This window comes from Rhinolophus sinicus, linkage group LG13 (assembly GCF_036562045.2).
Source record: "Rhinolophus sinicus isolate RSC01 linkage group LG13, ASM3656204v1, whole genome shotgun sequence".
NCBI lineage: Eukaryota > Metazoa > Chordata > Mammalia > Chiroptera > Rhinolophidae > Rhinolophus > Rhinolophus sinicus.
Genome location: NC_133762.1, coordinates 46,697,239 through 46,725,104, shown reverse-complemented (window position 1 = coordinate 46,725,104; position 27,866 = coordinate 46,697,239). Strand labels below are relative to the sequence as shown.

Here is a 27,866-nt window from a genome sequence, read left to right as displayed (position 1 = left end):
TTTTTTAAATGCCTGCTATTTTGGAGTTTAGTGCATTTCCAAAAGGCTAGTCTCTTCTGGTGAAGACTTTCCATGTGTATTCTATTTCCCCTTCCTGTCTTTCACCCATCACTTCCACATAGAGTTGAAAGCATCAATTAGGCTTTCCCAAGTACTGAAAAGAAGATAGAGATTCCTTAGTACAGACTTCCACATACTTACAGGCTTTTCAGAATTCTGTTTTTTGTTTGCTTGTTTGTTTAGCCATTGCTTTTCAAGGCATTTGATTAGGGCTCCTCAGTGGTGAGCACAAACCATGGTGCCTAGGACACTCCTCATGTGCATATTCCTGGCCCAGGGTCCCTCCCATTTTCCACTTGACTTTTTCTATCTCATCAAGAAATAAAGGCAGCAGAAAATACATGTTCCACTACTGGCTGCAAAGCGATGCTAATAAACATCAACAAATCCCATAACTATGAATTTGCATGAGCCCTTCTAGCTTCTACCAAACGATTAAGGATTCCCCAAACTTCATTTCCTCAAATGCTAGAAGATACACTAGGTGTTCAGGGGCAAAAATGTCCTGTGGTGAAACAGGCATGAGAAATGTTCACGTGTGCCCTTCTTGTCAGGCGCCACAGTACATCTCAAGGGACTATGCAATAAAGAGCCTATTTAGCGTAGCAATTCCTGATGTATTTCACCATAATCCATTTCCAACCTCTTCCCCTCTGGAGCTATTTTTCTTGGCATGCTTACTAATATTTTCTGTAGGTCAGAAGAGGCCATAGAAATGGGTATCACTGCTACGTGAATTGGTTTTTCAACAAATACTTGATAGGATAAGGTGTTTCCATTATCCATGAAGGAGAGGACAATATGGAACAATTTTCAATTGTATCAGGAAAACCTGAGCTCAGGTTTGGCATCTTAATTAAGGAGGTGCCTCCTCTGGAACCATCTGATGTAAGAAATGGCCAACTAGCTTTGCCACGGGGTTGGAAGCAATCCTGTGAAGATGCTGGGCAGAGTGAAGAAGAAACACCCCTCCAAACCTCCCAACACCTCGTGATGTATCTTTAGTCATAAGGGAGGTGGCAAGAGTAACTGGGCCAATAAACAAAGGGCCACTTCAGCTTTGCTTACATAAACTAGCCTAGTTGCAGAAGAGCAGACAAAAATCTGTAGTTATAAAAGCAGTGCTAAGCACGGCTCAAAGAACACAGTGTTCATGAACCACAACTCCAAGTAATGTTGAAATATAATGTTCCATAGATTCTGGAAGCATAGCATCAATTCTCTTATTTGTTCTCCTCCCTACCCACTCAGTAATAATGAAAGAAATGCAAATGAAAAAACCCATTACAAGCAACAGTGGGTGGGTAAAGAGAAATACTGACACTCATTTAACGGTCCTAGGCTTTGGAAACAGTTTCCATCACCAAAAGCAGTGGCTAATAGTGATAAAGCTGCTGTAATGGGAAGTGACACTGTCAGCGGCATTTACACCTACAGATAAAGCGAGACAGCCCCGTCCTCTGGGTCTCACTGGATTTGACACAGGTAAGTGCACCTTAGCATCCAACCCAGTACTGCCATTTTGTGCCTGAGAGTGGGAATAAACGAGGACTGTTTACTTTATGTTCAGTAGAAAAATAACATTGAAAAACTGGGGCTTCCTGATTCATCCCTAATCATCCCTCTTCTAAGTGTTACCATTTTTTTTTTTTCATGTCACAATTTAGTTTCTGATAGTTAAGAGACTTCATTTGTGTTCTTCAGCCCAGAAATATTTTACATCTAGGCCACTTACGAACAAAACGATAGTAGTCCTCCCTTATCTGCAGGGGATATGTTCCAAGAACCCCAATGAATGCCTGAAACCTCCGATAGTACCGAACACTATTATAAATACTGTTTTTTCCCCAATACATACATACCTATGATAAAGTTTAATTTATAAATTGGGCACAGTAAGAGATTAACAACAATAAATAATAGTCAAATAGAAGAATTATAGCAATATGTCATAATAAAAGTTATGTGAGTGTGGTCTCTGTCTCAAAATGTCTTATTGTATTGGACTCACCTTTTCACTTAAAGGAAGTACTTTATGGCTTCTCTTTGGCATATCTGAATTGCCAGCATGATTACTCTTGTACTTTGGGGCCATTATTAAGTAAAGTAAGGCTTACTTGAACACAAGTACTGAGATACCATGACATTTGCTCTGATAACTGAGATGGCTGCTAAGTGACTAACGGGTGGAGAGTGTCTACAGTGTGGAGACGCTGGACAAAGGGATGGTTCACATCCTGGGTGGGATGGAGCGGGATGGCACAAGATCTCATCATGCTACTCAGAATGGGGCGTGGTTTAAAACTTATGAATTGTTTAGTTCTGATATTTTCCATTAAATATTTTTGGACCATGGTTGACCGTGGGTAACAGAAACAACGGATAAGGAGAGGGGGACTACTGTATCTATGTAGAGTCCAGAAACTCTAGTAGCCATTTTGACTCTCATTCCTTTGCGTATCTTGGGAGTTATTATACCACAGTAATGAGGAGGAGAAGCAGTTGCACTAACCCCGCCCTGCTTCTGTCTCCTGAGGGGGCAAGGAAGGAAAATGGATCTGAACGGAGTGGAAGAGGGTCATGGTGGATAACATTGGTTTAGACCTATCTCATATTGGGAGGGAACTGGGTGGCCCAGAGTTCAAAGCTCTGAAGAGCACCATATGCCAGAAGGTAGGAATAATTATGGGCAATTGGAAAAGTGGCAAGTTGTCTCGTCAGCAGGTATTCATCATCATATAGTGACCTAAGAACCCCAGTATTGGAACAGAACCCCAACAAATAAGTGACCAGCAGCTCCTGTAAATGCCCATGCCCTGCCTAAGGAATTGTCTCAGCTTAGAAAAACCTTTTAAGAACATTTTTCTTGTTTTTATAAAATGAAACCACCTACCTGAGTTCACTAAGATTTAAAATACACTTAAAAATCACAGAGAACATAGAGTTGTTGGGGCTTACAGACATTATGGTAACATTACTAATGCATGAGAATTCTGAAAATTCTTAGGTACAAAATTAAGAGATGTTTCTTAGGATGATGACTTGTTATGACAAAAAAATTTACTGTAGCAACCTAAAGGGTAAAGTTAGGGAGAGGAAACTATAACCAATGGATTTTTCTTTTAGTTTGTTAAAAATAAATTAAAAAAAATTAACGGAGGAGTTGCTAATGTTGGGAACTGTTCCATGCTCATTTGATCTTCACTTATGAGGTGGGGGCTGCTGTTACCTTGAGCTGCGATGAGGACAGTGAAATGTAAAATGTTTTGCGAACTCATATGAGGTCAGATAGCTGGTAACCTGTGGGGCTCTAGCCAGCATTCTTACATATCTGCTGTGTGACCTCAATGAAATAGCATCTATCAGGCTGAAAAAGAGCGTCTTTGAATCCCCAAGCATTACATTCATAGAACTTTATCTAGATGTTGAAATGTATTTGAGACCACTTTGGAAATTATGAGAGCTCTCATGAGTAAATTAAAATTTGATGTAAACAATTACTTAAGAAAAAGAGGAACAACTCAATTATAGAAAAAGGGAACTAAGAGCATATTTTTCTGGCAAAGGAATACAAGTGACCAAGAAGCACATGAAATATGCTCAATCTGATTCAAACTTGTAAATGTGCAAACTGAAATGATGAAATATCACTTTTACTACCTTTACTGGAAAAATTGAAGAATTTTTTAGAATCCAGAAATGGCCATGGTGAGTGAGAATAGGCAGTCTCGAAAATAATGTGTGGGAGTAATATTGATCCAAATCAAAGTAATATTTATCAAAGGATAAACAGAGAGTGGTATATACATACAAAACAAATATTATATAATCTTAAAAAAGAATTCAAAAGTTTTATGTGCATTGACATGAAATGCAGTCCACACTATATTATGTAAAGAAAGCAAAGCATAGAACAGGGTGTATTATATATCTTGTTTGGTTAAATTAAAAAAAAAAAAAATATATATATATATATATATATATATATATATATATATATATACATATATATATACATGCACTCACATACATATAAGGTTTATATTTATGTATATACATATGTACTTATATATACACAGATATGCTTTATGTTTTAAAATACATATAGTATTTTAAGACATTCATATATTTCTTTTATTTTAAAATGTTATCAAGAATTATCCAGGTATCAGGATAATAGGCTGCTTTAATTTTCTTTATTCTTTTCCAAACGCAAAATAAATATATATTTAAAAAGTCTTTTATCTGCTATTTTCAGATTATCTTGCTGTTATAGAAAAAATAGGGCAAAATATATTTTTTTTTAATTTACAGAAAGTAAAGGTATATATGCTTACTTAAATTTAAACAATCCAGAAGTAATAGTGGAGTCCTGCTAAAGCAGCCTGCCATATTGGACAGAATATTCTCTGTGAGGTTCCTGGCAGTTGTCCAATGCAGTGGGCTAGTTCCACTAAACCCTTACCCCCAATCTCAAAGAGCAACTATTATGAAAGTTCGGTGTGTATTTTTCTAGAATTTTTTTCTGTGTACTTTATGTATATGTGTAAACAGCTAAGGTGTTTGTAAATAATTATGAAATTGTTTTGCAATTCACTTTTTCTCTCAGCTGTATATCACTGTCATCTTTCTAAGTCTAATCACTGAGATCCAAGTCATTATTTTTAATGGTACATAGCAGTCTAGAGAATGGCTATGACATATTTACCCAGACCTTATTGATGAACTTAGGTTGTATCTGATATTTTTTACACAAATGATGCTGCATGACATTACTGCATGGGTTTTTAAAAATTTGCTTTTAACAATCTTACTAAAGTAATAAATAATTCCTAGGTTAAGTATTTGGTGAGCTATAAAAGTTGGAACTTAATTAGCTCGGTCAGGAATATGAAGTCTTACTTCTATAACTGGATCTAAACTTGTGGAGTGATTGTGGACAAACCAATCTGCCTGAAAACTGAGAAGATGTAATTTACCAAATTACTTCGTGCCCTGAAAATGTGCATATTTTCCTTAAGGTGCCAAAATTATTCAATAGGAACAGCATACTCCTCTTGCTGAGTAACACTAGTTTTTGAGGATGTGTCCTCAGATATGAACCATATGTTTTCAGTTTTAACACCAGATACCCTCTGTTTCAGCTTCCTCGGAATGCATAAGCCCAGCACTTGCCTTATTAAGGGCTTGTCATGAGCTGCTTCCCTGTCTGTTGAGAAATCCAGTCTACCTTTTCACTGTGATGTATTACGCATATTTCAAGGCCCAAACAGCTACTGAAGACCCCCCGGCCCCCACTCTGGTTAATCACCCCTTAGTTCAATGTTCCAGACACCCTTTGGCTTACTACCTTTTGGGTACTTGTATAATAGGTCACACTTATTTACGTGTATGCCTGTACCTGCTTATGTGTATGTGTATGTGTATAAGACTGGAAAATTCTCGAGGGTAAGTGTACCTGACCTTTTTAACTTTACATCTCTTATTCAGGCCATTCATAGAGCAGGTACTAACAATTGTTGACAATATCTTTTCCTCTGAGAAAAATATTTTAATACATTAATGAAATACCCTTTCTACTGATTACATTAGTAAATGTTAACAAAAGTTATATCTCATACACTGCTGATGTCTTATTTGGCATCTGAATCTAAAGGTTTAAATATGCACACACTCCTTACTACGACAAGTCCACTTCAAAAATTTCACCTTCGGGAAGTGATCATGAATACTTCCTAAGTTTTACATTTAGGGTTCTTAGATGTGAAAGAAAAACTAAAACAGTTTCACTGTTAATCAATAAATTATGGTATATGTAAAATGGAATCCAATGCAGCCAATAAAAATATTTTATGACATAGGAAAATATTCTCTATTAAGTGAAAAAAAAAGGTTATCTCTCTGAAGTAATGAGTCCAAATGAGGATGTACATTAAGATCCAATTTAATTAAAAATAAAATTGAGAAGAAATGAGATTGGGAATAAAGGGACCAATAGGGTAATGGAGTTTTCTCCGGGCAGTGAAATTTATGGATGACTATTCTTTTATTCTTCGTGCTGTCAGAATCTATGATACGTATTTTAACTACTTTGCCTTTCGCAGAATAAAACCTGTTAAACATATGCGTGGAATGAATGAATGAATCCATTCTTTCTTTCTTTAGCCAAATAAAAATCTGATGATATGTATCAACAACTCCCCTTTTGTCCCTAGAAAATGCTGGAGTGTGTCATGTGCAGAGTTTCATTCTGAAATTTTTTCCTATAGAATCAACGGAGAAAATCAATGCTTTTGGGAACAGGGACTCAGTAGGTTTCCTGCCATGCTGATTCAGCACATACATGTTCAGATCTGAAGTGAAAGGTTTCTTAAGCAGATGAAATATAAATGTGTTATACAAATCAAGATGCTGTAAAGAAGATCAGAAATTTGGAAAAGAAAGTCCTCATATTCCCCTTTTGTTATCTTCAGGTAAGACCCTTAATTAAGACTCATCATGTCAGCCCTCAGTTTCTTCACATATAAAAGTGATGACGAGAGAGAGAATGTTCTGAAGCAAGTTTTTGAATGTCAAATCTGAGGTTGAAACATTAACTGCGGAATTCCATCAATGGTAACGCAGTACAGAAATTTCAAATGCTCCTGATAAAAACACCACCTTAGGAAAGCATACTTGCAGGACTATTTTTAAAGACATTAATTTGGATCAGTACTTACATAATTGTTGACACTGGCAATATGCTACATTACAAATACAGATATTTCTTCAGCATGGACCTACGCATGTCCACCTCCATTCTGAACAATTTCACATTTCTGGACTCTTTATATAAGGTGTTTGATACAAGCTAGGAGCGCAAACAAACTTTTTTTCCCCTTTTCTATTCAAATGGCCCAATTCCCTGGAAGGAATTAGTTTCATTTGAAAAGTAACCCATGCAGAAGCAAAACTTTTAAGTCTTCCACCATATTTGTGTATCTGACTTTCAAAAATGTATTATGTGTTACGTGCTGCCCATCTTGAAGCCCAAGTTATGCAGAACGTGATTTCATTCCTCTGCTGATGCCTCATGACCTCACATGCTCCTACATACACACTGCAGGACTCTTGTCTCTTTTCTGATCCCCTTTCCCAGCCCACAGCACCCACTCCCATTCTCTTTTATGTCTTTTACATCTGCTATTGTATGTGGTGCCTTCTAATAGTCTTTCTTTCTTTTTTTTAAATGAAAAACATAGGAGAAGGAGGAAGGCAAGAGTCTCCATTATGGATATTGTGACTGAAAAATCCTAATGGCTTTTTGAACCTGCAATCAGATTGTTAAAGTTGAGGATTAGTCATAGAACATCTGTCCTCCAGAGCAGCACGCATTGTTAAAAACAAACAACAAAATAATCCCCAAACCACAGAGTGGGGACAGAGCCAGCAGTGCAGTTTCCCGGCTCTCGGCCTTACGTGGAAAGATGCTGGCTCAGGTAGTTAATGGCCATCAACTGTGATTGGATGGCCATCAGCTGTGGCTAGTTGGCCGTCAGCTGTAACCAGTTAGCCATTGGCCACTAATATAACTGCTGTGGCTACGCTAGCAGAAAATGGGGGCTAGTAAGGAGATGGTGGCTGAGCTAGCAAGTGCGGATTGCAGTTAGCAGGGCAGATTGCAGCTAGCAGGGGTTGGTTGGTTGATAGAGACGCGGACGGCAGGTTGCGGTTCGTGTGGCCAACCATGTCTCCAACCCAGCCGCCAGCAAGACTATAGTGGTATGACTCCCCTATTTATGGCTCCGTGGGTGTTCCTTTTTGGCCTCACCATGTCCTGCGTTCTTGTGTGGGGAGCGGGAACTGAGACCCTGCATGACACCCTGCATGACACATAGTGTGATGTATTCCAGTATTGTATAGAAACCACAGCTGTATCTATAGCCACATCCACATGCGTGCACATTTTTGAGCCTTGCTATAGCATATACTGTAACGACGAGCACCTCACAAGAGGGCTGAGGGAGGTACTATTAGTATCTTCATCTTATAGGTGAGGAAATGAGGGGTTTTAGACGTTATATCACTATACCAAGGTCACCTGGCCAGTAGTGGAGAGTCAGGATTTGAACTGTTGGCTAATTTGATACAATCACTCTGCTGTATTATTTTCTTATGGTTGAACAGACTCTAAGAATACAGAGAATCTTTGTTTTCTTTTAATGTTCTTGGCTTAGTTGGGACTTATAAAAAGTGAATATGTTTAGCTTTAAGCAAAATCCTATGACTTGGTCCAGCTTTAGATTCCTCCCATCGATTACCCTAGCAAAACCAAAGATGGTCTTTTGTGGTCTGATGACTGGGATTTTTGTGTGAAATTGAACTCTGTTGTGGGGTTGGAAGAAAATCCAGGCCTGTTGATAGTTGAGTTCAATTGGAATCTTTTAGTGATACCAGCTGAGATCTATGGTTCCACATTACTTATGTCTTTTGCCCCCTTTGAATGATTATGTAAGTATATTCTTCACAAACATATTCGTAAAAATTGATAAACAACATAAAACTATAGTATTTTAAAATAAGAAAGAACCTGAAAGAAAATAGAGCCTTGACTTTCATTCCTTACTATGAAACTTGAGGTTGCTACTGTGTTTCCCCAAAAATAAGCCCCAGTTAAGATCTCAGCTAGATGGACACATTTAGTACGTTATGACAATGTTCCAGAAGAAGATGACATGACTGTATTTGAATAAATGCAGATTGTTGTACATGAAAAAATAAGACATCCCCTGAAAATAAGCCCTAATGGAGCAAAAATTAATATAAGAAACGGTCTTATTTTCGGGGAAAGAATGATATTTATCCTTGATTTCTTCGAGGCTTTTAAGAGTTGGAACAGACTTTAGTTTTAACCATTGGTGAAATATTTTACAATCTTGTAACTTATGACTATATCTATATCTACATCTATACCTACATCTATATCTGTATCATATTCTGTACCCAAATGTTTACATACCTCCAAATCCATCAGGCACATATGTTTTGAGGACAATATTGCAGAAAATTGTTGGCAGTGATAATGGTTTATTTCCCTCATTGCGAAGGGAAATGTGTCGATAGCCGGCCTGGAGGCCATCCAGGGGCAGAATCCGCTGGCCAATCAGCTTGTTGTTGTCATCATATACTGCTATTCTCAGGACGGCCAGGTCAGGGAGGATTACCTGCACGCAAAGAAGGGTACTGTTTATTGAATTTTGGAATGCAGCTCCCAAGATCCACAACTCTAGGAATCTGGACCATATCCACAATGCTCTTAAATGCTCCTTTATGGTGAACACAGGCCCATGATCAATACTTTGCATTCCTAAAGTATACTGTATACAATACAGTGCCCAAACCATTGAGAAAGGCAACTGAACAAGTTTTCCGGAAATCATCTCATTGGAAATTTTAGAAGCAATGGATGGGAACAACTGCTAGTCCGACACTTATCATCTTTTCCATCCACATCCACAATGGATAAGCAAAAGGAGACCCTGAGCAATAAAGTGATTTTCCTTAATCTCAGACAAATGGGCCTGGCAAGTGGGGCCCTTGACTTCTAATCCTGCGGTCTATGACGGATCTGGGCTGCTTCTGACATCTAACTCTGTTTTTAAGAATGTAGAGAGTATCTTGAAGAAATACTTCATGTATAAAAGATAACTTATACCTAAAGTTGGATTCTCCTTTTATCTTGCACCCCTCAGTTTTTAACATATTTTAACATCTATTAAATAGTAAGATGGGACAGCTAGAAACAGTCACATATGTATACACAGGACACCTAACTCTTGCCATTCCCAAACTGCACAAAGGGACACAAAACTTGAGCTCAGATTGCAGAATCCCTATTCAGATATACAATAGCAATAAGACGAGAAAATCCAATGTTTTTAATCAGGAATGCCTTTCCTTTGGCTGAGAGCAACCCAGGACATCTTGGCTGACTGGAGTATTGTGTCTCAAACTAGACTATGGTTTGATTGCCTATTTATGCCTAGAGGTTATAATTTAATTTTAACTTCAACAACATGAAAAGGAGTAAAGCTAAAATTCAGCCAACTTCAGCCACTCCAGTGTTTCTCATGTGGTGAGTGGAGGTTTATTACCTTTTGAGATTGCTGCAAAGAACAAAAACAATAACAACAAGAAAGAAAACAAAATTAAAGTGCTTGACAACAATGATAGATAATATAATTTCTGAAGAACAGTGAAGGATCCAGAATTGGCAATTTTTTCTGGGGACGGTAATGCTACATACAAAAAACTCAAATTTCGTTTGACTTATTTCGCTTAGCATTATAATCTTAAGATCCATCCATGTTGTTGCAAATGGTACTATTTCATCTTTTCTTATGGCCGAATGGTATTCCATTGTGTATATATACCACAGATTCTTTATCCATTCATCTATTGAAGGACACTTTGGTTGTTTCCATGTCTTGGCTATTGTGTATAGTGCTGCAATAAACATGGGAGTGCATAAAATTATTTGAATTAGAGTTTTGGATTTCTCCGGATAGATACCTAGGAGTGGAATTGCTGGATCATGAGGTAGTTCCATTTTCAGATTTTTGAGATACCTCCATACTGTTTTCCATAGTGATTACACCAATCTGCAATCCCACCAACAGTGCACAAGCATTCCCTTTTCTCCACATCCGTGCGAGCACTTGTTGTTTGTTGATTTATTGATGATAGCCATTTTGACTGGGGTGAGGTGGTATCTCATTGTGGTTTTTATTTGCATTTCTCTGATGGTTAGTGAGGTTGAGCATTTCTTCATATGTCTGTTGGCCATCTGTATGTCCTTTTTAGAAAAATGTCTCTTCATGTCCTCTGCCCATTTTTCAATTGGGTTGTTTGTTTCTTTGGAGTTGAGCTGAGTTTTTTATAAATTTGTGATATTAACCCCTTATCAGATATATCATTGGCAAATATCTTTTCCCATTCAGTAGGATCCCTTTTTGTTTTATTGATGGTTTCCTTTGCTGTGAAAAAACTTTTTAGTTTGATGTAATCCCACATGTGTATTTTTTCTCTTACTTCCCTCGCGTGAGGGGATATATCAGTAAAAATCTTACTCCGGGTAATGTCTGTGAAGTTTCTTCCTATATTTTCTTCTAGGAATTTTATGGTTTCAGATCTTCCATTTAAGTCTTTAAGCCATTTTGAGTTTATTTTTGTATATGGTGTAAGGAGGTGGTCCAGCTCCACGTTTTTGCATGTGTCTGTCCAGGTTTCCCAGCACCATTTATTGAATAGACTGTCTTTACCCCACCATACATTCTTGCTTCCATTGTCGTAGATTAAATGGCCATATAGGCATGGATTTATTTCTGGACTCTCTATTCTGTTCCATTGATCTATGTGTCTGTTTTTATGCCAGTACCATGCTGTTTTGATTACTGTAGCCTTGTAGTATAATTTGATGTCAGGTATTGTTATACCTCCCACTTTGTTCTTATTTCTCAAGATTGCTGAGGCTATCCGGGGTCTTTTATGGTCCCATATAAATTTTAGGATTATATGTTCTATTTCTGTGAAAAACGTCATTGGTAGTTTGATAGGAATTGCGTTTAATATGTATATTGCCTTAGGCAGTATGGACATTTTAACTATATTAATTCTTTCTATCCATGAACATGGGATGTGTTTCCATCTATTTGTATCTTCTTTCATTTCTTTCTTCAGCATCTTATAATTTTCTGAGTACAGATCTTTTACTTCTTTGGTTCAATTTATTCCCAGGTATTTTATAGTCTTTGGAGCAATTGTAAATGGGATTGATTTTTAATTTCTCCTTCTGATGTTTTATTATTGGTATATACAAATGCAACTGATTTCTGAATATTAATTTTGTATCCTGCTACTTTACTAAATTCATCTATCAGTTCTAATAGTTTCTTGGTGGAGTCTTTAGGGTTCTCTATATATAGTATCATGTCATCTGCATATAATGACAATTTTACTTCCTCCTTACCGATTTGGATGCCTTTTATTTCTTTTTCTTGTCTGATTGCTGTGGCTAGAACTTCTGGCACTATGTTGAATAGAAGTGGAGAAAGTGGGCAAAATTGCCTTGTTCCTGATCTTAAGGGGAATGGTTTTAGCTTTTCCCCACTGAGTATGATGTTAGCTGTGGGTTTATCATATATGGCCTTTATTATGTTGAGATATGATCCCTCTATTCCCACTTTCTTAAAGGTTTTTATCATAAATGGTTGCTGGATTTTATCAAATGCTTTTTCTGCATCTATTGATATGATCCTGTGATTTTTATTTTTCATTTTGTTAATGTGGTGTATCACATTAATTGATTTGCGGATGTTGAACCACACTTGTATACGAGGGATGAATCCCACTTGATCGTGGTGTATGATCTTTTTAATGTATTGCTGAATTCTGTTTGTTAATATTTTGTTGAAGATTTTTGCATCTATGTTCATTAGAGATATCGGCCTGTAGTTTTCTTTTTTTGTGGCGTCTTTGTCTGATTTTGGGATCAGGGTGATAGTGGCTTCGTAAAAAGTGTTTGGGAGTCTTCCCTCCTTCTGGATGTTTTGGAAGAGCTTGAGGAGAATAGGTGATAATTCTTTTTTGAACGTTTTGTAAAATTCACCTGTAAAGCCATCTGGTCCAGGGCTTTTGTTTGTTGGGAGATTGTTGATTACTGATTCAATTTCCCTGGTGGTAATCAGTCTATTCAGGTTTTCTGTTTCTTCTTGAGTTAGCCTTGGAAGGTTGTCGCCTCTAGAAAATTGTCCATTTCTTCTAGATTGTCAAATTTGTTGGCATACAGTTGCTCATAGTAATTTCTTAAAATTTTTTGTATTTCTGCGGTGTCTGTTGTCACTTCTCCTCTTTCATTTCTGATTTTATTAATTTGGGTCCTCTCTCTGTTTTTTTTTTTTTTTTTAATGAGTGGCTAAAGGTTTGTCAATTTTGTTTATCTTCTCTAAGAACCAACTCTTGGATTCATTGATCTTTTGTATTGTTTTTCTGGTTTCTATTTCATTTATTTCCGCTCTGATCTTTATGATCTCCTTCCTTGTACTCCCTTTGGGCTTATTTTGCTGTTCTTTTTCCAGATCCCTTAAGTGTGAAGATAAACTGTTGATTAGTGATTTTTCTTGTTTCTTTAGGTAGGCCTGCAATGCTATGCATTTCACTCTTAGGACTGCTTTCACGGCATCCCATAGATTTTGGGTCGTCGTGTTCTCATTTTCGTTTTCTCGAGGTATCTTTTGATTTCTTCCTTGATCTCCTCATTGACCCATTCATTCTTTAGTAACATGTTATTCAGCCTCCATGAATTGGTGTGTCTTCCAGCTTTTTTCCTGTAGTTCATTTCTAATTTCATAGCACTGTGGTCAGAGAAGACAATTGGTATGATTTCAATTTTCTTAAATTTATCAAGATTTGTTTTGTGGCTTAACATATGGTCTATCTTGGAAAATATTCCGTGTGCACTTGAGAAGAACGTGTATTCTGCAGCTTTGGGTTGAAATGCTCTGAAAATATTGATTTAAATCCAAGTGGTACAATGTGTCATTTAAGGCTGTTGTTTCCATATTGATTTTCTGTCTGGAAGACCTGTCCTTTGTTGTCAGAGGTGTGTTGAAGTCCCCTACTATGATAGTGTTACTGTTGATCTCTGTCTTTATGTCAGTCAATATCTGTTTTATATATTTAGGTGCTCCTATGTTGGGTGCATAGATGTTTACTAGGGTACTGTCCTCTTTTCGGATTGATTCTTTTATTGTTATATAGTGCCCATTTTTGTCTTTTAATATGTTCTTCATTTTAAAGTCTATTTTGTCAGATATAAGTATTTCAACTCCAGCTTTCTTCTCATTTCCATTTGCATGAAATATCTTACTCCAACCCTTCACTTTCAGCCTGTGTGTGTCTTTTGATCTGAGGTGAGTCTCTTGTATACAGCATATACAAGGGTCTTGCTTTCTTATCCACTCAGCCACCCTATGTCTCTTGATTGAAGCATTTAATCCATTTGCATTTAAAGTGATTATTGATAGGTACATAGTTATTGCCATTTTTAAATTTGTAGTTAGATTGTTTTCATCTTTCTTCTATTTACAGAAGTCCTTTTAGTATTTCTTGCAATGCTGGCTTGGTGGTAATAAATTCCTTTAGCTTATTCTTTTCTGGGAAGCTCTTTATCTCTCCATCAACTTTAAATGATAGCCTTGCTGGATAAAGCAATCTAGGTTGTAGGCCTTTGTTTTCCATCACTTTGAGTATCTCCTGCCACTCCCTCCTGGCCTTCAATGTTTCTGTAGAAAAGTCATTTGATAGTCTTATGGGAGTTCCCTTGTATGTAACCCTCTGTCTTTCTCTTGCTGCTTTTAGGATTCTCTCTTTGTCTTTAACCTTTGCCATTTTAACTGTAATGTGTCTTGGTGTGGACCTGTTTGGGTTTATCCTGGTCGGAACTCTCTGCACTTCCTGGGCTTGTATGTTGGTTTCCTTCATCAGGTTAGGGAAATTTTCGGACATTATTACTTCAAGTATGTTCTCAATCCCTTGCTTCCTCTCTTCACCTTCTGGTATTCCTATGATGTGCATGTTGTTGTGCTTGATGTTATCCCAGGGGTCTCTTAAACCATCTTCATTGTTTTTTTTCTTTTTTCTTTCTGTTATTCCATTTGGGTGATCTCTGCTAACTTGTCTTCTAAGTCGCTGATTCGATCCTCTGCTTCATCTAACCTGCTGTTAATTCCTTCAAGTGAGTTCTTTATTTCAGTAATTGTGTTCTTTAGTTCTAACTGGTTGTTCATTATGATTTCTCTACCTTCTTTATGTCATTTCTAAGCTCCTTAAACATTCTTATCATCAGTGTTCTGAACTCTGTCTCTGATAGGTTGGTTACCTCTGTTTCATTAGGTTCCATTTCTGGAGGTTTCTTCTGTTCTTTTATTTGGGACATGTTTCTTTGATTCCCCATTCTGACTGACTCTCTGTGTTTGCTTCGATGTATTAGATAGATCCCCTAGAGTTCTTAGTTCTTGCTGGGTTATCTTAGGTAGTATGTGTCCTTTATATTTGACTATCACTACTTCGTTCTTCTCCTCTGCGTGTGCTCCAAAGGTGACTCTTGTGTTGTGTATATTGTCCTGTTAAAGAAGATCTTTAATTGCTTTTCACTTGTGAGTAGGTGGGGTTAACTCCTAGGCTGACTAATTGTGAGACTTGGCTCTGCCCACCGCAGGGTGTTCTGCTGCGTGAGGGTTCACCACTTAAATGTGGTTTGGCCTCTATGGGCTCTTGTTCCTGTAGAGAATTCCCTCTGGGTGTGTCACTTGTAGGTCAAACCCGGTAATACTCTGGTTTGGTCTGGAGTTGGCCTCTGGGTGTGTTGAATCTTGTGCCTCTTAAGCTAGGCCCTGGTGTAGGGCAATTTCAGAACAAAGCAAATCACCAACCACAACAACAACAACAACAACAACAAAGAAAAAATCAAATACATTCACATTTAAAAACAACCGACAACCCACACTCAACACAGGCAGATATCAAAGATATAAAGACAAAACAAAACATAACCAAAAAAAAGCAGTGCCAGTCTTGGCTTAAGCCCACCAAGTAATCTCCAGGTTGTCCTCTGCTGTAGAAAAGAGTCCTCTGTGTTTTGTGTAGGCAGAGCCGGTCACCTGGTGCCCAGAGTGACGTTGGTACGGCAAATTTAGATGCGTGGGGTTGAGGGGTCTGGATGGTAGTTTCTACAAAGTCAGTGCAGTTTCTGCCCTTGCCTGCACATATGCGCACTGAGAGTAGCACCACCAGTCCTGTGTCCAGTTCTCCTGAGTCTTAGGGCACTTCTTCCGTGTGTGTGTGTGTGTGTGTGTGTGTGTGTGTGTGACAGGTGGAAGATTTCTGAGCTGCTGAAAGCCTAGAGCTGTATCTGCCACCTACTGGTGATCCCTGGGAGTGTCTCCGCAGTTGTAATTGCCCTGCCCCAGGCAGGCCAGAAAGGGTGGGGGCTGGGGATGGAGGGGTCTTCTGTCTCCCAGCCCAGCTGTGTCACACTCTTCCCGCAGGCCAGAAAAGACGGTGGCTGGGGATGGAGGAGTCTCTTCTCTCCTAGCCCAGCAAAAAATCACAGTTTTCCCAGCCTCTTCCCTGAGTCAGAGCTCCACGCCAGTCTTCCCAGAGTCTGAGCACTAAGGCTCCTCTGTAATCTGACACTACTCCTCAGTTCAGGGGCCAGTTTGTCTCTGGAAGGGCGGGAGTAGGATTGGAAGAGCGGGGGGAGGGGCCCAGGTATGGAGTTTGTGTCCTTTGTCTGACCTAAGGCCCAGCTGGAGGTCTCAGCTGAGGTTACTGCCTCAAATGTTGGATATGCTGGCCCCTGGACGGGAGAGATCAGCTGTGGGATGCAGGGAAAGAGCCCACCTCCTGGCTTTTGTATTCTCTGTTCCGTCGTGGGATCCCCTGCATCTCTGCAGCTGCGGATGCAGGCTGCGTTTCCACAGCCGCAGATCAGACCGTGTTTCCACTGCCACAGATGCAGGCAGCGTCTCCTATTCTTAATTTTTTGAGGAACCTCCACTCTGCCTTCCATAGCAGCTGCACCAATCTGCATTCCCACCAACAGTGTATGAGGGTTCCTTTTTCTCCACAGCCTCTCCAACACTTGTTACTATTTGTCTTGTTGATGATAGCCATTCTAACTGGGGTGATGTGATACAGACAGAAAAAGTAGAGAACCATATGATTTCACTGATATGTGGTATATAAAACTGAAGACAACAAAAGAACAAGACAAACAAATAAACAAAAACTCACAGACATAGACAATAGTTTAGTGGTTATCAGAGGGTAAGGGGGGAGTGGGTGGTAGATGATGGTAAAGGGGATCAAATATATGGTTATGGAAGCAGAACTGATTCTGGGTGGCGAACAGATAATGTGAGATATAGACGATGTACTACAGAGTTGTATACATTGTATTTCAGGTATACAAGTTTATGTCACCCCAATAAACTTTAATTAAAAATAAATCAATCAATAAACAAACAAATTTAAAAAACAAACAAACGAAAAAACCAAGTTCGATATTTCTTCACTCATAAAAACAAACAACCTCTTCAGTTCTTCAGTTAACGTTTTGCATTTCTAGAAACGTGTTCAAGTATTATTTATTATGTCAAAGAGCACAAGCCAAGCTGAAAACAGATCTAGCTATAACAAACTGGGAAAACCAGGGAAGAAAAAAAAGAAAAAACACAGCTGTGTATCCAATTTACACCACACTCTGACAGGAGCAGGGCAGGTAACAAGGCAGGGTTTGCATGATAATGGTATTCACATCATAGGGTGAACCTAAATGTCAAAATTACCTGTTTCATTGTCCCTGCACTGGACTCTCCTAAACTGGTTTCTGTAAACTAGTCACTCTATTCTGAGGTGGATAATCCCTATTTTGTTAAGACTAGAAGCCAGTTATCTGTGTTGCACGATACAGAAACGGAGCAGCAACACCTGGAAAACCTATTCCTAAAGAAGAAGCAAGAAACCATTTTGGTCAAGATAAAGAAAAAGTGAGAGAAAAAAACCAGACATCCTTGGCGATAGCCCTGCCAATGAATGGACTTTTCCATACATCTTTAATTGACAGAAGAGAAACAATGTGAAAAAGGCTTACAAGATTAAAAACTGCATTAGAGAAAAGGATGGTGATTGTTCTTACGACCAAGTTATAGTATTGGGGGAAAACAGCCCCAAATACAACAAAACAAAACAAAAACAAACCCAAAACCAAAAACAGCACATGAAGCACAGAACCTGCAACGGGTATCACACTTTCTGGAGGCACAGGACAATACCAACTGACCCATTTGAAGACATTTAGTGGCCCTAATAATGGGTGCAACATCCTACCCGCCCTCTTGGCTAAAGGAACAGTGTAAGTTACCAGCTGCTGATAGGGTGGGAGGAACTCTCCAATGTATAATGGTGTCCACCAGGGAGATTGCAGTCTAAGTAGCCTGCACACCTGGAGCTTGGGCACTGCCACATAGGAGGTGGACTTCCTCCAAGGAGGACAGGAGGGCAAAAAGAAGGACGGGGCAAAGAGAAATAACAATCATATGACAGCTAAAGGACTTAAACCATTGGAAGAAGGAAAAAAGACTTTTTGGGTTGGATAACTGTCCCTTATATCACGTAGTGTCTATGTGCTAAAACGTGGCTCCCAAGTTAGCAGCGTGAGTCTGATACATTGAAAATGTCCTACCTTCCGAAATACAAATGATTCTTCATTGTAAACTGGATTGAGTCCATTGTTCATCACCATGCGAGTTCGGAACTCCTTACGTATAGTGTCAGTGGGCAACCCATACATATCCACTTCTACGTATGTGCCAATTTTCTTATCTGATAAAAACTGACCTGATATGACCTGTAGCAAGACAGAAATAGGACAAGAGAGAAGCAAAGTCTGTGTAATCATCTGTAGCAAAGAATAACCAGGAAGTAAAACCTTGGTTCATCTTTAGAAATGTTAGTTATTTGTGGAAATAATGTATTCATTCTTTATTAAACTAAAACATTATTGAGCAACTACTACATGCAAAACACTACCCTAGGCAGAGTTTCCCTTGGAAAACTCTCTAGAAAAAGAGGGAAATATGAGTAGACATGAATCATAAAATACAAAGAAATACTGTCTAAGAATCTTCATTTTACCTAAGTGCCCACACCTATGAAATGAAGTGATGGGTTCAAATATGCCCTATGATGACAACTTCACAGCTCTGAAATTCTGCCATCCTTTTACTGAACTGTTTTAAAAGTCTTGAAAAGACACACACAGGACGAAAAGTAATACCAAAACTTGCCTGTTATTCTTTACTGATATTGACACTGGTTAGCTATGACAGTGTTATACATTTATAAAGAACAGCATTAAATTCCATCTATTATAAAGCTGTGGAGGAGCTATTTTTTATGTACTTTGCAAATGACTATAGATATTTATCAGGTTTTAAAACATGATCTAATAGCTAATAATTTGAAACAGTTTATTTTAAGGTCTAACTGACAATCAACTGTACATATTTAAAATGTATAAGATTAGTTTTGACATATGAACACATCTGTGAAACTATCACAATTAAGACAACAAACATTTCCGTCACCCCTTTTTGTGCCCTTTTGTAATCCCTCCCTCCATCTCTTTCTGTAAGAAACCAGTGATTTCCTTTTTTGTCAGTATAGGTTAGTTTGCATTTTCTAAAGTTTTGTATTAAGGAAATCATATAGTAGGTATTTTTTTCATTAACAAATTTTACTTTTTAGAGCAGTTTTAGGTTCACAGCAAAACTGAGCAGGAAGTACAGAGTTTGCATATCATGCATCACCACACACACAACCTCCCACACTATGGATATTTCAACACCAGGCTGGTTTGTTGCAATCAATAAACCTACAGTAATACATCATTATCACCTAAAGTCTATAGTTTATATTAGACTTCACTCTTGGTGTTGTACATTCTACAGGAATGGACAAATGTAAAATGACAGGTATCTACTATGATACAGAATAGTATCACTGCATTAAATTTGTCTGTGCTCTACTGTTGCCACGCAGCAGCCTACCTGTCTGTCTCCTCGTACCTGCCCCTAAAAAAAGGAGAGTCTGTGAGACGGATCCTTTCAGGGACTTGCTTCACCTTTGTGCTTACACCTTACGTCTCCCTGTTTGGCCCCAGAAAGATGGCTGGCTAGTCAAAGACGGGTACGACTCCCCACGGCGGGGGCAACCCAAGCCAGACACAGCCATGTGGGGACCATCTGGGGAACTCGAAGGGTCGATAGAGGTGGGCACAGCCCCCCACCTTCCCCCTGCTAAGGAGAACTTCTGCCTCTGTGGCTGCATTCCTTCCCACAACCTGCAAGGGAAGAGATTCAATGATGTGCTCTCCATCTATTCATATGCATAACGTTTGGTCCCTTGGGGAAGTACTTATCCTGGGACTTACCGTTCAGCTGCCTGCAGGCAAGGGTGAGTGGCTTAAATCAGTTTCCTATTATAATGTATGAGATTCACAGACCTTGAGATTGACAAGCTTTACTTCTTTTACTTCCTCACCTAACTAATAAAAGCCATGCGTTTCGGGGCTCAGTCCTTGAGGCTGCAGTCCCTTGGCCCCACTTGCACGCTCCTCTCCTCTCCTGTCTTTTTTAACCTTGTGCCGCCCTCCTCGCTTCCCACAACTCTTGTCGTGCTGGACACGACACTCTACCTATTCCATCCCCTCTCCCTCGACCTCTGGCAATTACTGGTCTTTTTATTGTCTCCACCTTTGCCTTCTTCAGGATGCCATGTAGTTGGAATCATGTAGTATGTAGCCTTTTCAGATTAGTAATCGTCTTTGTTTCCTCCATGTGCTTTTATGACTCAATAGCTCATTTTCTTTTAGCACGGAATAGTATTCCATTGTTGGGATGCACCAGTTTATCCATTCACTTACTGAAGGATATCTTGGTTGCTTCCAAATTTTGGCAATTACCAATACAGCTGCTACAAACATCCGAGTGTAGGTTTTTGTGCAGACATAAGTTTTCCATGCCTTTGGGTAAATATCAAGGAGTGTGACTGCTGGATTACGTAGTATGTTTAGTTTTGTAAACCACCCAACTGTCTTCCAAATTCACTACACCGTTTTCCATTCCCACCAGCAATGAGTGAGAGTTTCTGCTGCTCTACATCCTCTAATAGGTACTTTTTTGATCTTGTGACTTTCACTAAAAGTAGCTAATAATTTTACTAGTGAAAAAAATATATCAAGAAAAAAGGGGAATTTTAAGTCAAAGTTGAGCGCAACACATGGATCTTGCCTGCTGACACTAAACAATTTCATTGTGATCTCTGAAGACTTTTCCAGGATCAACTGCATACACATTTGTACTGTTCTGTGAGGAGCAGGGGCTTTACCTGCACTGAGCAAGTGGCTGCAATAACCCCATCAACAGGAGTTTCTGAGAAGGGATCAAATGTTCGGTCAGGCCGTCTCATGAAATCTGGTTTGAGAAGGTACCTGGTGGGACAAAAGCATAGGAGTTAATTTCGCTCATTTTTACAGAGACTAAAACACTCACACTTCAGGACATTAACTACTTCCTTTGATCCATCTCTAATTTAGGAGCTAGGCTTTTAGGCAGAGGACCCCAAGGTCTGACAAGAATATCCCTGTGCTATGGATGATCCTAAAGAGGAGCAGGGAACAAAGAATGTTCTTTACATTCTAGGATCAGTGGCATCTAGGACGTTCTGATACTACCGTCTTCTCTTGAATTTGTTTATGCCATGGATGTCTTGCGATATTTGTTCCTACATGCAATAATAAAGCCTTAACGTCGGGTTCAAAAAAAAAAAAAGTTTAAAGTCACTGTTCTTGGTTTTGACAAAGTTGCCATTTTTTGCTATCTTCTAAATCTGAACAAAACGTGTTAAAAAAAAACACCCACATTCGATTTGGATGGCATCAAAAAAGAACCTCTGAGGGACAATACTGATTATTACATCACAGATAGAGTCTACGTTCATATATTAAAGATGATTTTGAACATTCACCTGTCTCTAAGAGAATTCAGCCCAAAATATAATATAAGAGCTCCCTCATAGCATAGGAGAGAACGTTTTCTACATTCATAGAATTTTAGGTTTGGACCTATTTCTGTGTTAGCCCCTGGAAAACACGATGTTACAGCAAAAGCTAGTCTTTGGAAGGAAAGCAGATGAGTAACTACTATGCTATACACACTTCTTCAAGGGAAGCCGACCAGCTTTATCTGGCAAAATATCAGACTTCAGCCAGAAGGGGAGGAAACAGATGGTGGTTCTGCCTTTCTCAAGAGGAGCAGCATTGGGATTCCAGTTGTGTGAAATGAGGGATTCTGCTTCCTGAGAAAGGTGGGGGCTCGGGGTTCCATATAGGATTGTCATCATCTTTCCAGGGCAGAATGTCCTTGGGCATGGCCTGCCCAGAGATTCAGCATTCCCCATGCCCCTCAGGCATTTCTTTAACGTCAGGAGCTCCTTCTCACCAAAAATAGAGAAATACGATATTGACGCTGTCTCAGTGCCCAAAACATTCCTCCACGTACCCTTCTGGCAGACCCGCTTAGAAGAAAACTAATCTGTGAAAGAGTGAATTGATCCAAAATAAGAAATGCCAGGGAAAAAGGGCAAGCAACCTAAATCCAATTCTCCAAAGCAGGCAGCCTTCAGTGTAACGTGTTTGTTCTATACACTTAACAAAAGAGAACACACAGAGCTTGACAGGATTCTGAGGTCAGCCCTGGCTTGGGGCTGACACTTAGTTAGCCAGCTTGTCTTGAAGGAGTGTCTGTTCTGGGCCCGAGGCCACCTGCTGATGCAGCAGGGGCTGCTATTCACAGTCCTGGTGTCTGTGCAGGTCCAGGGACCCCAGGCAGTGATGGGGAAGCTGACGCCAGAGCCGTGTCACTTTATGGGTGTGGGATCTGTGCGTTTGCATCAGGTCCTTAACTTAGAAGGGCTCCGTGCTTGGTTTAATGTTCTGTAGCTACTGTCTTGAAAATCATAATAATTTCTGAATAAGAAGTCCTTTGTTTTCATTTTGCATTAGGCCCTGCAAACTATGTAGCTGGTCCTGCCTGGTGTTTTTTGGTTCAGAAAATGAATTCATTCCAGGCATCCAGGTCTGCATGGTGGACATGGGCAGAGAAGAAAGACAATGGCAAGAGAAGGGACTGGAGAATTGTCTGTGAACTTTGCAGGGCCTCAGAAGGCAAGGGAGGGAGAAAAGAAGGATCTTCAGCCAGGGGGGTAGACAGGAGCCAGAAGAATCAGACAATGGGGTCATTAACAAATTAGTCCTGCTTCCCCACACCTAAGATGCCATCAATTATTCAACACTCCATTATTTTATTTACCAGCAAGAAAGCAAAACGGCTGCTGATTATAACTATAAGATGCTATGGATTTTAAACCACATTGCAATTTGAGAAAGTTATATAAAAAGTGTGCATCTTTGAATCAAAGGAAGTCATAGTATTTTGATATCAATCATCCAATTTCTTCTAAAAGCCTGAAAAGACTTAAGAAATTAATTTGCTCTATTTTGTTTCACTAGGAATTAGAGAAATGCCTCCCATCTTTAAAAATGAGTCTGTTATACACTATGGCTCACTTCCTTGGTAAAAAAGTCACACTTACTGGGCCCAATGGCATGGCCGCCCATAACATCAGCCCACAGAGCAGAGGGCTTCCCAGGTGGGTTTGCGATGTTTGTTACTATTGCTAGATTCAGGGGTGTGCATATAGCACACTGATGTTCTAGACAAAACAGTTCTTTACCACTGGACGCCTAAAAGGCACAGACTGTCTCTTTACAGGAATGCACTGCTCAGAACCAGCCAGCCCATAGGATTTTTAAAAAAGGGCCTGGTAGTGGGTAGAAAAATGACAAGGGCAACTTGTGAGCGCCACGGAGCACCCTGGATGCCCTCGCTCCATGGAAAAGTGTCCTGAGAGGCTGGCCCTGTACCAGGCAGGTAAGACTCCTCTGTCACTGAGGGGCACAAAAACACACAGAGAGATTTCTTCCCTTTGCCCACTGGTGACGACCTTTGCCTCCAGGTTGGATGTGGGGAAAAGGGAAGAGGGAGGAGGCATGGCACACAGACTGAACAATGTTGTCAATGCCTCTTCCAGTTGGGCTGCCCCACTGAACAATCATCTTTTTTATGATTGTGCCTCCGGTGGGACTTAGGCTTTTGGTCACATTGCTTCAAATATATCAGCACAGAATCCAGGCTAAAGTAGCTCCGTCCTTGCTTATGAACGTATTTTAAAATAAACAATGATGCGGACAGGGAGACAGTGAACATGCGAACAATGGCAAAACGGAAACTCCTAAAAAGAAATGTAATGAACGCATAAAACTCCTACTGGGACCCTTTTTATCTGGAAGCAATTCTCCCTGTGTCAGTATCAGCTGTGGGACAGCTGAGACAAGAATGGAAAGCTCTGGCTTTACTGAGCCTCGGGGAAAGGTCTAAGGAGGGAGCCCAGCCAGGCCTGATGTGTCTGAATATGAACCCTGAGGACAGTGGCTGCCTCCCTGAACTTAAGGCCAGCTTTGATCAGAGTGCTCATTTAATCTTGTGTGATCTCTACCTATGATCTACTAGAAGGTCTTAAGTTTTTCTTAAACCTCACTTTTGCACAAAAATTTGCAGTTCATGAAGTATTTTCGTCTACAATCATGTTCATCCTTACTGAGCTGTAACAACAAACTCGGTGTGGTAAGTGGTATTGTCTTCACTTTATCAAGCAGAAAATCGAGGTTCAGAGTCCAACACACCTACCCAGGGCCGTGAAGCCAGCACGTAGAGGAGCTGGGATTCAAACCCAGGCTTCAAATGCGAACCTAGGGCTTTTATTCCCACACCACAGCTGCCCCTGGGGCCTCACTGCCTCAGCCTACCACCGGGGGTCCATCAGCTAGTGCACAATCTCCAGTTATGAACACTCTGCATTCAGTAACAAAATAGCTTTAAAAAAACTCCAAAATGTGTATTTGGCTGTTTTTTTGAACTACAGCATTTTAATTTCATTTCCCCCCAGTTTTATTGATATAATTAACACATAACATTGTATTAGTTTAAGATGTACAAGTTTTATTTCTTTCAACATACACAGCAGAGAAAAAATGTTGTGCATGCTCCAGCTATGTGTGTAGTGGGTGATTTGGGTACCAGGACCGTCACCCAGGCATGTAGCTACCCTGGCAGAGAACAATGTGGCAGACAGGAAAGGTGGGGATGTGCACTTTGAACCTACAACTACTGAAAACTTTGATGTTAACTGGCTGTTTTGAGGATGAAAATTAGGTATCCAACAGGGAGGCCAAGAGCTTCCTGACAGCAGCACCATGGGGTGGGACGGTCTCCACTGTGCTACTTTAGAGGCCTCTGGGCAGTGGTTTGGGGTTATTTATCTGCCGTGCTGCATGGGGACAGGTGCATGGAGGAAAAATGGACACACAGCTTTTTCATCTCTATAGAATTTTAACTTTATATTTTCACTTAACCTTTCATCATTTCAGTGGAATTAACATTTCCTATTTCACTACTTGGCTGACAGATTTCAGAGTGCTATTTAAGTAAACTAGAACAACATTCATAGCATTATTTTTTGATAACTGCTATTTATAAGACATGCAAAAGAATCAAGAGAGAACAAAGCTTTCTTCCTAACTGAATTAAATTCAACTTGCCACCCATCATTTCATTATATATTATATCAATTTCATTCCTCCATTTGTCCTAGGTAAAATATACACATTTAATGTCCGGTTAATGCCCAAATGAACAGGGATCATTATCTCTCCTAGCTATAAAAATCTCCATTATTGAATTTAAAATGAGAACATTAAACTCTAGAGTGTGTACGCTACACTGCTTGACTTGTGGTTCAGATATTTTTAAAAATCTGTAAAACTGGGGTAGATGAAGAATATATATTTGCAAATATAAACTATCCAGGGATTTCATTTGCTTCTATCCCATCCCTGAAACCCAGCTTAAATTCAGCAGTCCCTAATTAAAAATGACACGGTTTCATTATAGTTGTAGTATGGAGTGGTGACAACAGTTTAAATCACATTACTCACCCGCATGATCCATTATACTCAAATTTTCCCTGATTCAATTGCATCGCTAAATCTGTCAAGAGACAAAAGTAATTTAGTATCTTATCTCTCTGGACAAAGAAGATCCTGATGGGGTGATTTTAAACAATGGAAATCAGATACTGATCCTAGGCTGAGCGGTCTTTTTAATATCACAAGGTATTACTGGGTCTGTTTAAGGCACATAACTGTTTCTTCTATGTTGAAATAACCTTGTGTTTAACTTAAATTAAACATAAAGTGGATTTTCAGATAGATCATGCTAGCTCTACTTTAGTACTTGGAGTTAATATATGACTTATATGATTGTTCATTTAGTGTTGAGAGTACAGACGTTCAACCAGATATAGTTGGAGAGGATGGGCCCTGCGACCCCAGAGGAAGGATATATTGGAGGTACCCAGCTTGAATGTGAATATAAAGCTGCACTGAAAAGAAACAAAAGGAAACTAGGTAAGGATCATGTAAAAATCAGTGACTCAAGGGGGATTCTTCTAATGGGGTCTCCACTGACAAGGCATGGCTCATGATTTTTCCCTTGTAAGCAGATACGATCTTCATGCTTTCTTTTCAGCAGCAAAAGAAATGGGTCAGCTGATGGATATTTTTCTTCTTAAAAATGTTGTGGTGAAACCTAACATTACAGAATAAAACATAAGCTGACCTACTGAATAAACTGTTTTAGGATTATTTAACCCATATAAGGGACCCACTGACAACTGAGAGTACAACTTCACACCTTTTTAAGGAAGTAAAATCAGCAGGGCCTTTTTATTTTATCTCTGGTAGAAATACTCTGGGATTGTACTGGCACCCGGTCACAGTTTAGTATAGCAAGGGCTGATGGGGACAGTGTATATAAATTTGACTCCAAATAAAAATAAAAACAAACAAATCCTAAAAAAAAAAAAAAATTGACTCCAGCTTGTGGTCACTTAAGAGGCTCTACCAAGGGGTTGGAAATACAGTCAGCTCACATTCATGCCCAAAGGATGAATATCAAAGGGGCTTTCAATCAGTCCAGAGAATAGGGAACAAGGTAGAGAGAGATTCTCAAAGTATAGCAAAGGGACTAGAAAAGGAAAAGGCCCCCAAATTGGGAAACATGGGAGGTACCTGCATAAAGCCAAGAACTGAATAAGAAAGCATTGTTTTATTTTGTTTTCCCAGTTTAAGGACCACACTGTGGAATTAACCAAGAAAGTGAATAGGTTTTGTAACACATTTCTCACGTCTTTTAGGTAAGCATCCAGAACCCATTGCTTTTCTATCTCTAATATTAAAATTGTGATCCTAGGCTCTTAAGCAAACCTCAAAAACTTATCAAAATTTGTTTATGCATTTATAAAAATTTACTCCTCTCCTTCCAGGGGGTGGGAAACTATGTATTGGAAACCTGCTTTTGAGTACACTTTGGAGGACAAAGTTATAGATTAGTATCTCTAAGAATATATAACTCCTTATACATCATTTTAGCAGAGTCTACCCCATAATATTCTGCACGTTTATGGTGAGGTACCACTGTGTCATTGATATCTGCTGAATGTTAACAGTTGGAAGGGTACTTTCCAAAGTAAAAATGAGTCATAGTTACTATACAAAGATACTCAAATTCTTCTCATTTAACTGTTTCTGGAAACAAAGATAAGCTTGATCCCAAAGGAAGAAAAATTAGAAATATTCTGGAATAGGGAAAATGTTTAGCAGAGTAATCGTGGCATTTACAAAAGGAAATTCAATTTAAATCAAAATAGACTGTCTCCTATCATCATTTTATTGCTCTATTTTGAGTTTTTAATTTCTCATCATTATATAAATCCAATAACACATTGTTTTGCCATATGTCTGCTTCCTTTAAAAAATGCCCACAGCAAACTGATGGCAACTGTTGGCACCATCCTGTCAGAGCATTCCCGTGGAATTCGAGGTCACTGGACATCAGTTCCTACCTGGGGTTTGATAGTTCAGTGAAACCATCTGGCAGCCAGCGTTCCAGAAAATCTGAGGCATGTAATTACTGGAATCGACTCGGCCTCCCTTGGGGTAAATGCGACTCATTTGCCGTTTGTTATAA

The 27,866-nt window shown here is 39.3% G+C and overlaps 1 protein-coding gene and 1 long non-coding RNA gene across 11 annotated transcripts in view; one reads left to right on the top strand and one right to left on the bottom strand.

Moving 5' to 3' along the window:
• PLCB4 (phospholipase C beta 4) overlaps window positions 1-27,866 on the bottom strand; it is a 398,844-nt gene that overhangs the window by 41,951 nt on the left and 329,027 nt on the right. For all 9 annotated transcript variants that reach the window (XM_074318158.1, XM_074318162.1, XM_074318160.1 and 6 more), the window contains 5 exons: window positions 27,742-27,866; window positions 25,775-25,826; window positions 21,049-21,151; window positions 18,344-18,508; window positions 9,059-9,263 (listed from right to left, as the gene is read on the bottom strand). In XM_074318158.1, coding sequence (XP_074174259.1) covers window positions 9,059-9,263; window positions 18,344-18,508; window positions 21,049-21,151; window positions 25,775-25,826; window positions 27,742-27,866 — 650 coding nt within the window. The remainder of the gene's footprint in view (window positions 1-9,058; window positions 9,264-18,343; window positions 18,509-21,048; window positions 21,152-25,774; window positions 25,827-27,741) is intronic.
• LOC141568299 (uncharacterized) lies at window positions 1,098-27,794 on the top strand. Of its 2 annotated transcripts, XR_012491422.1 has the most exons (5): window positions 1,098-1,545; window positions 6,330-6,533; window positions 26,111-26,245; window positions 26,963-27,033; window positions 27,664-27,794. It is a non-coding gene; the product is annotated as an uncharacterized LOC141568299 (long non-coding RNA). The 2 variants fall into 2 exon arrangements; XR_012491421.1 differs by lacking the exon at window positions 6,330-6,533.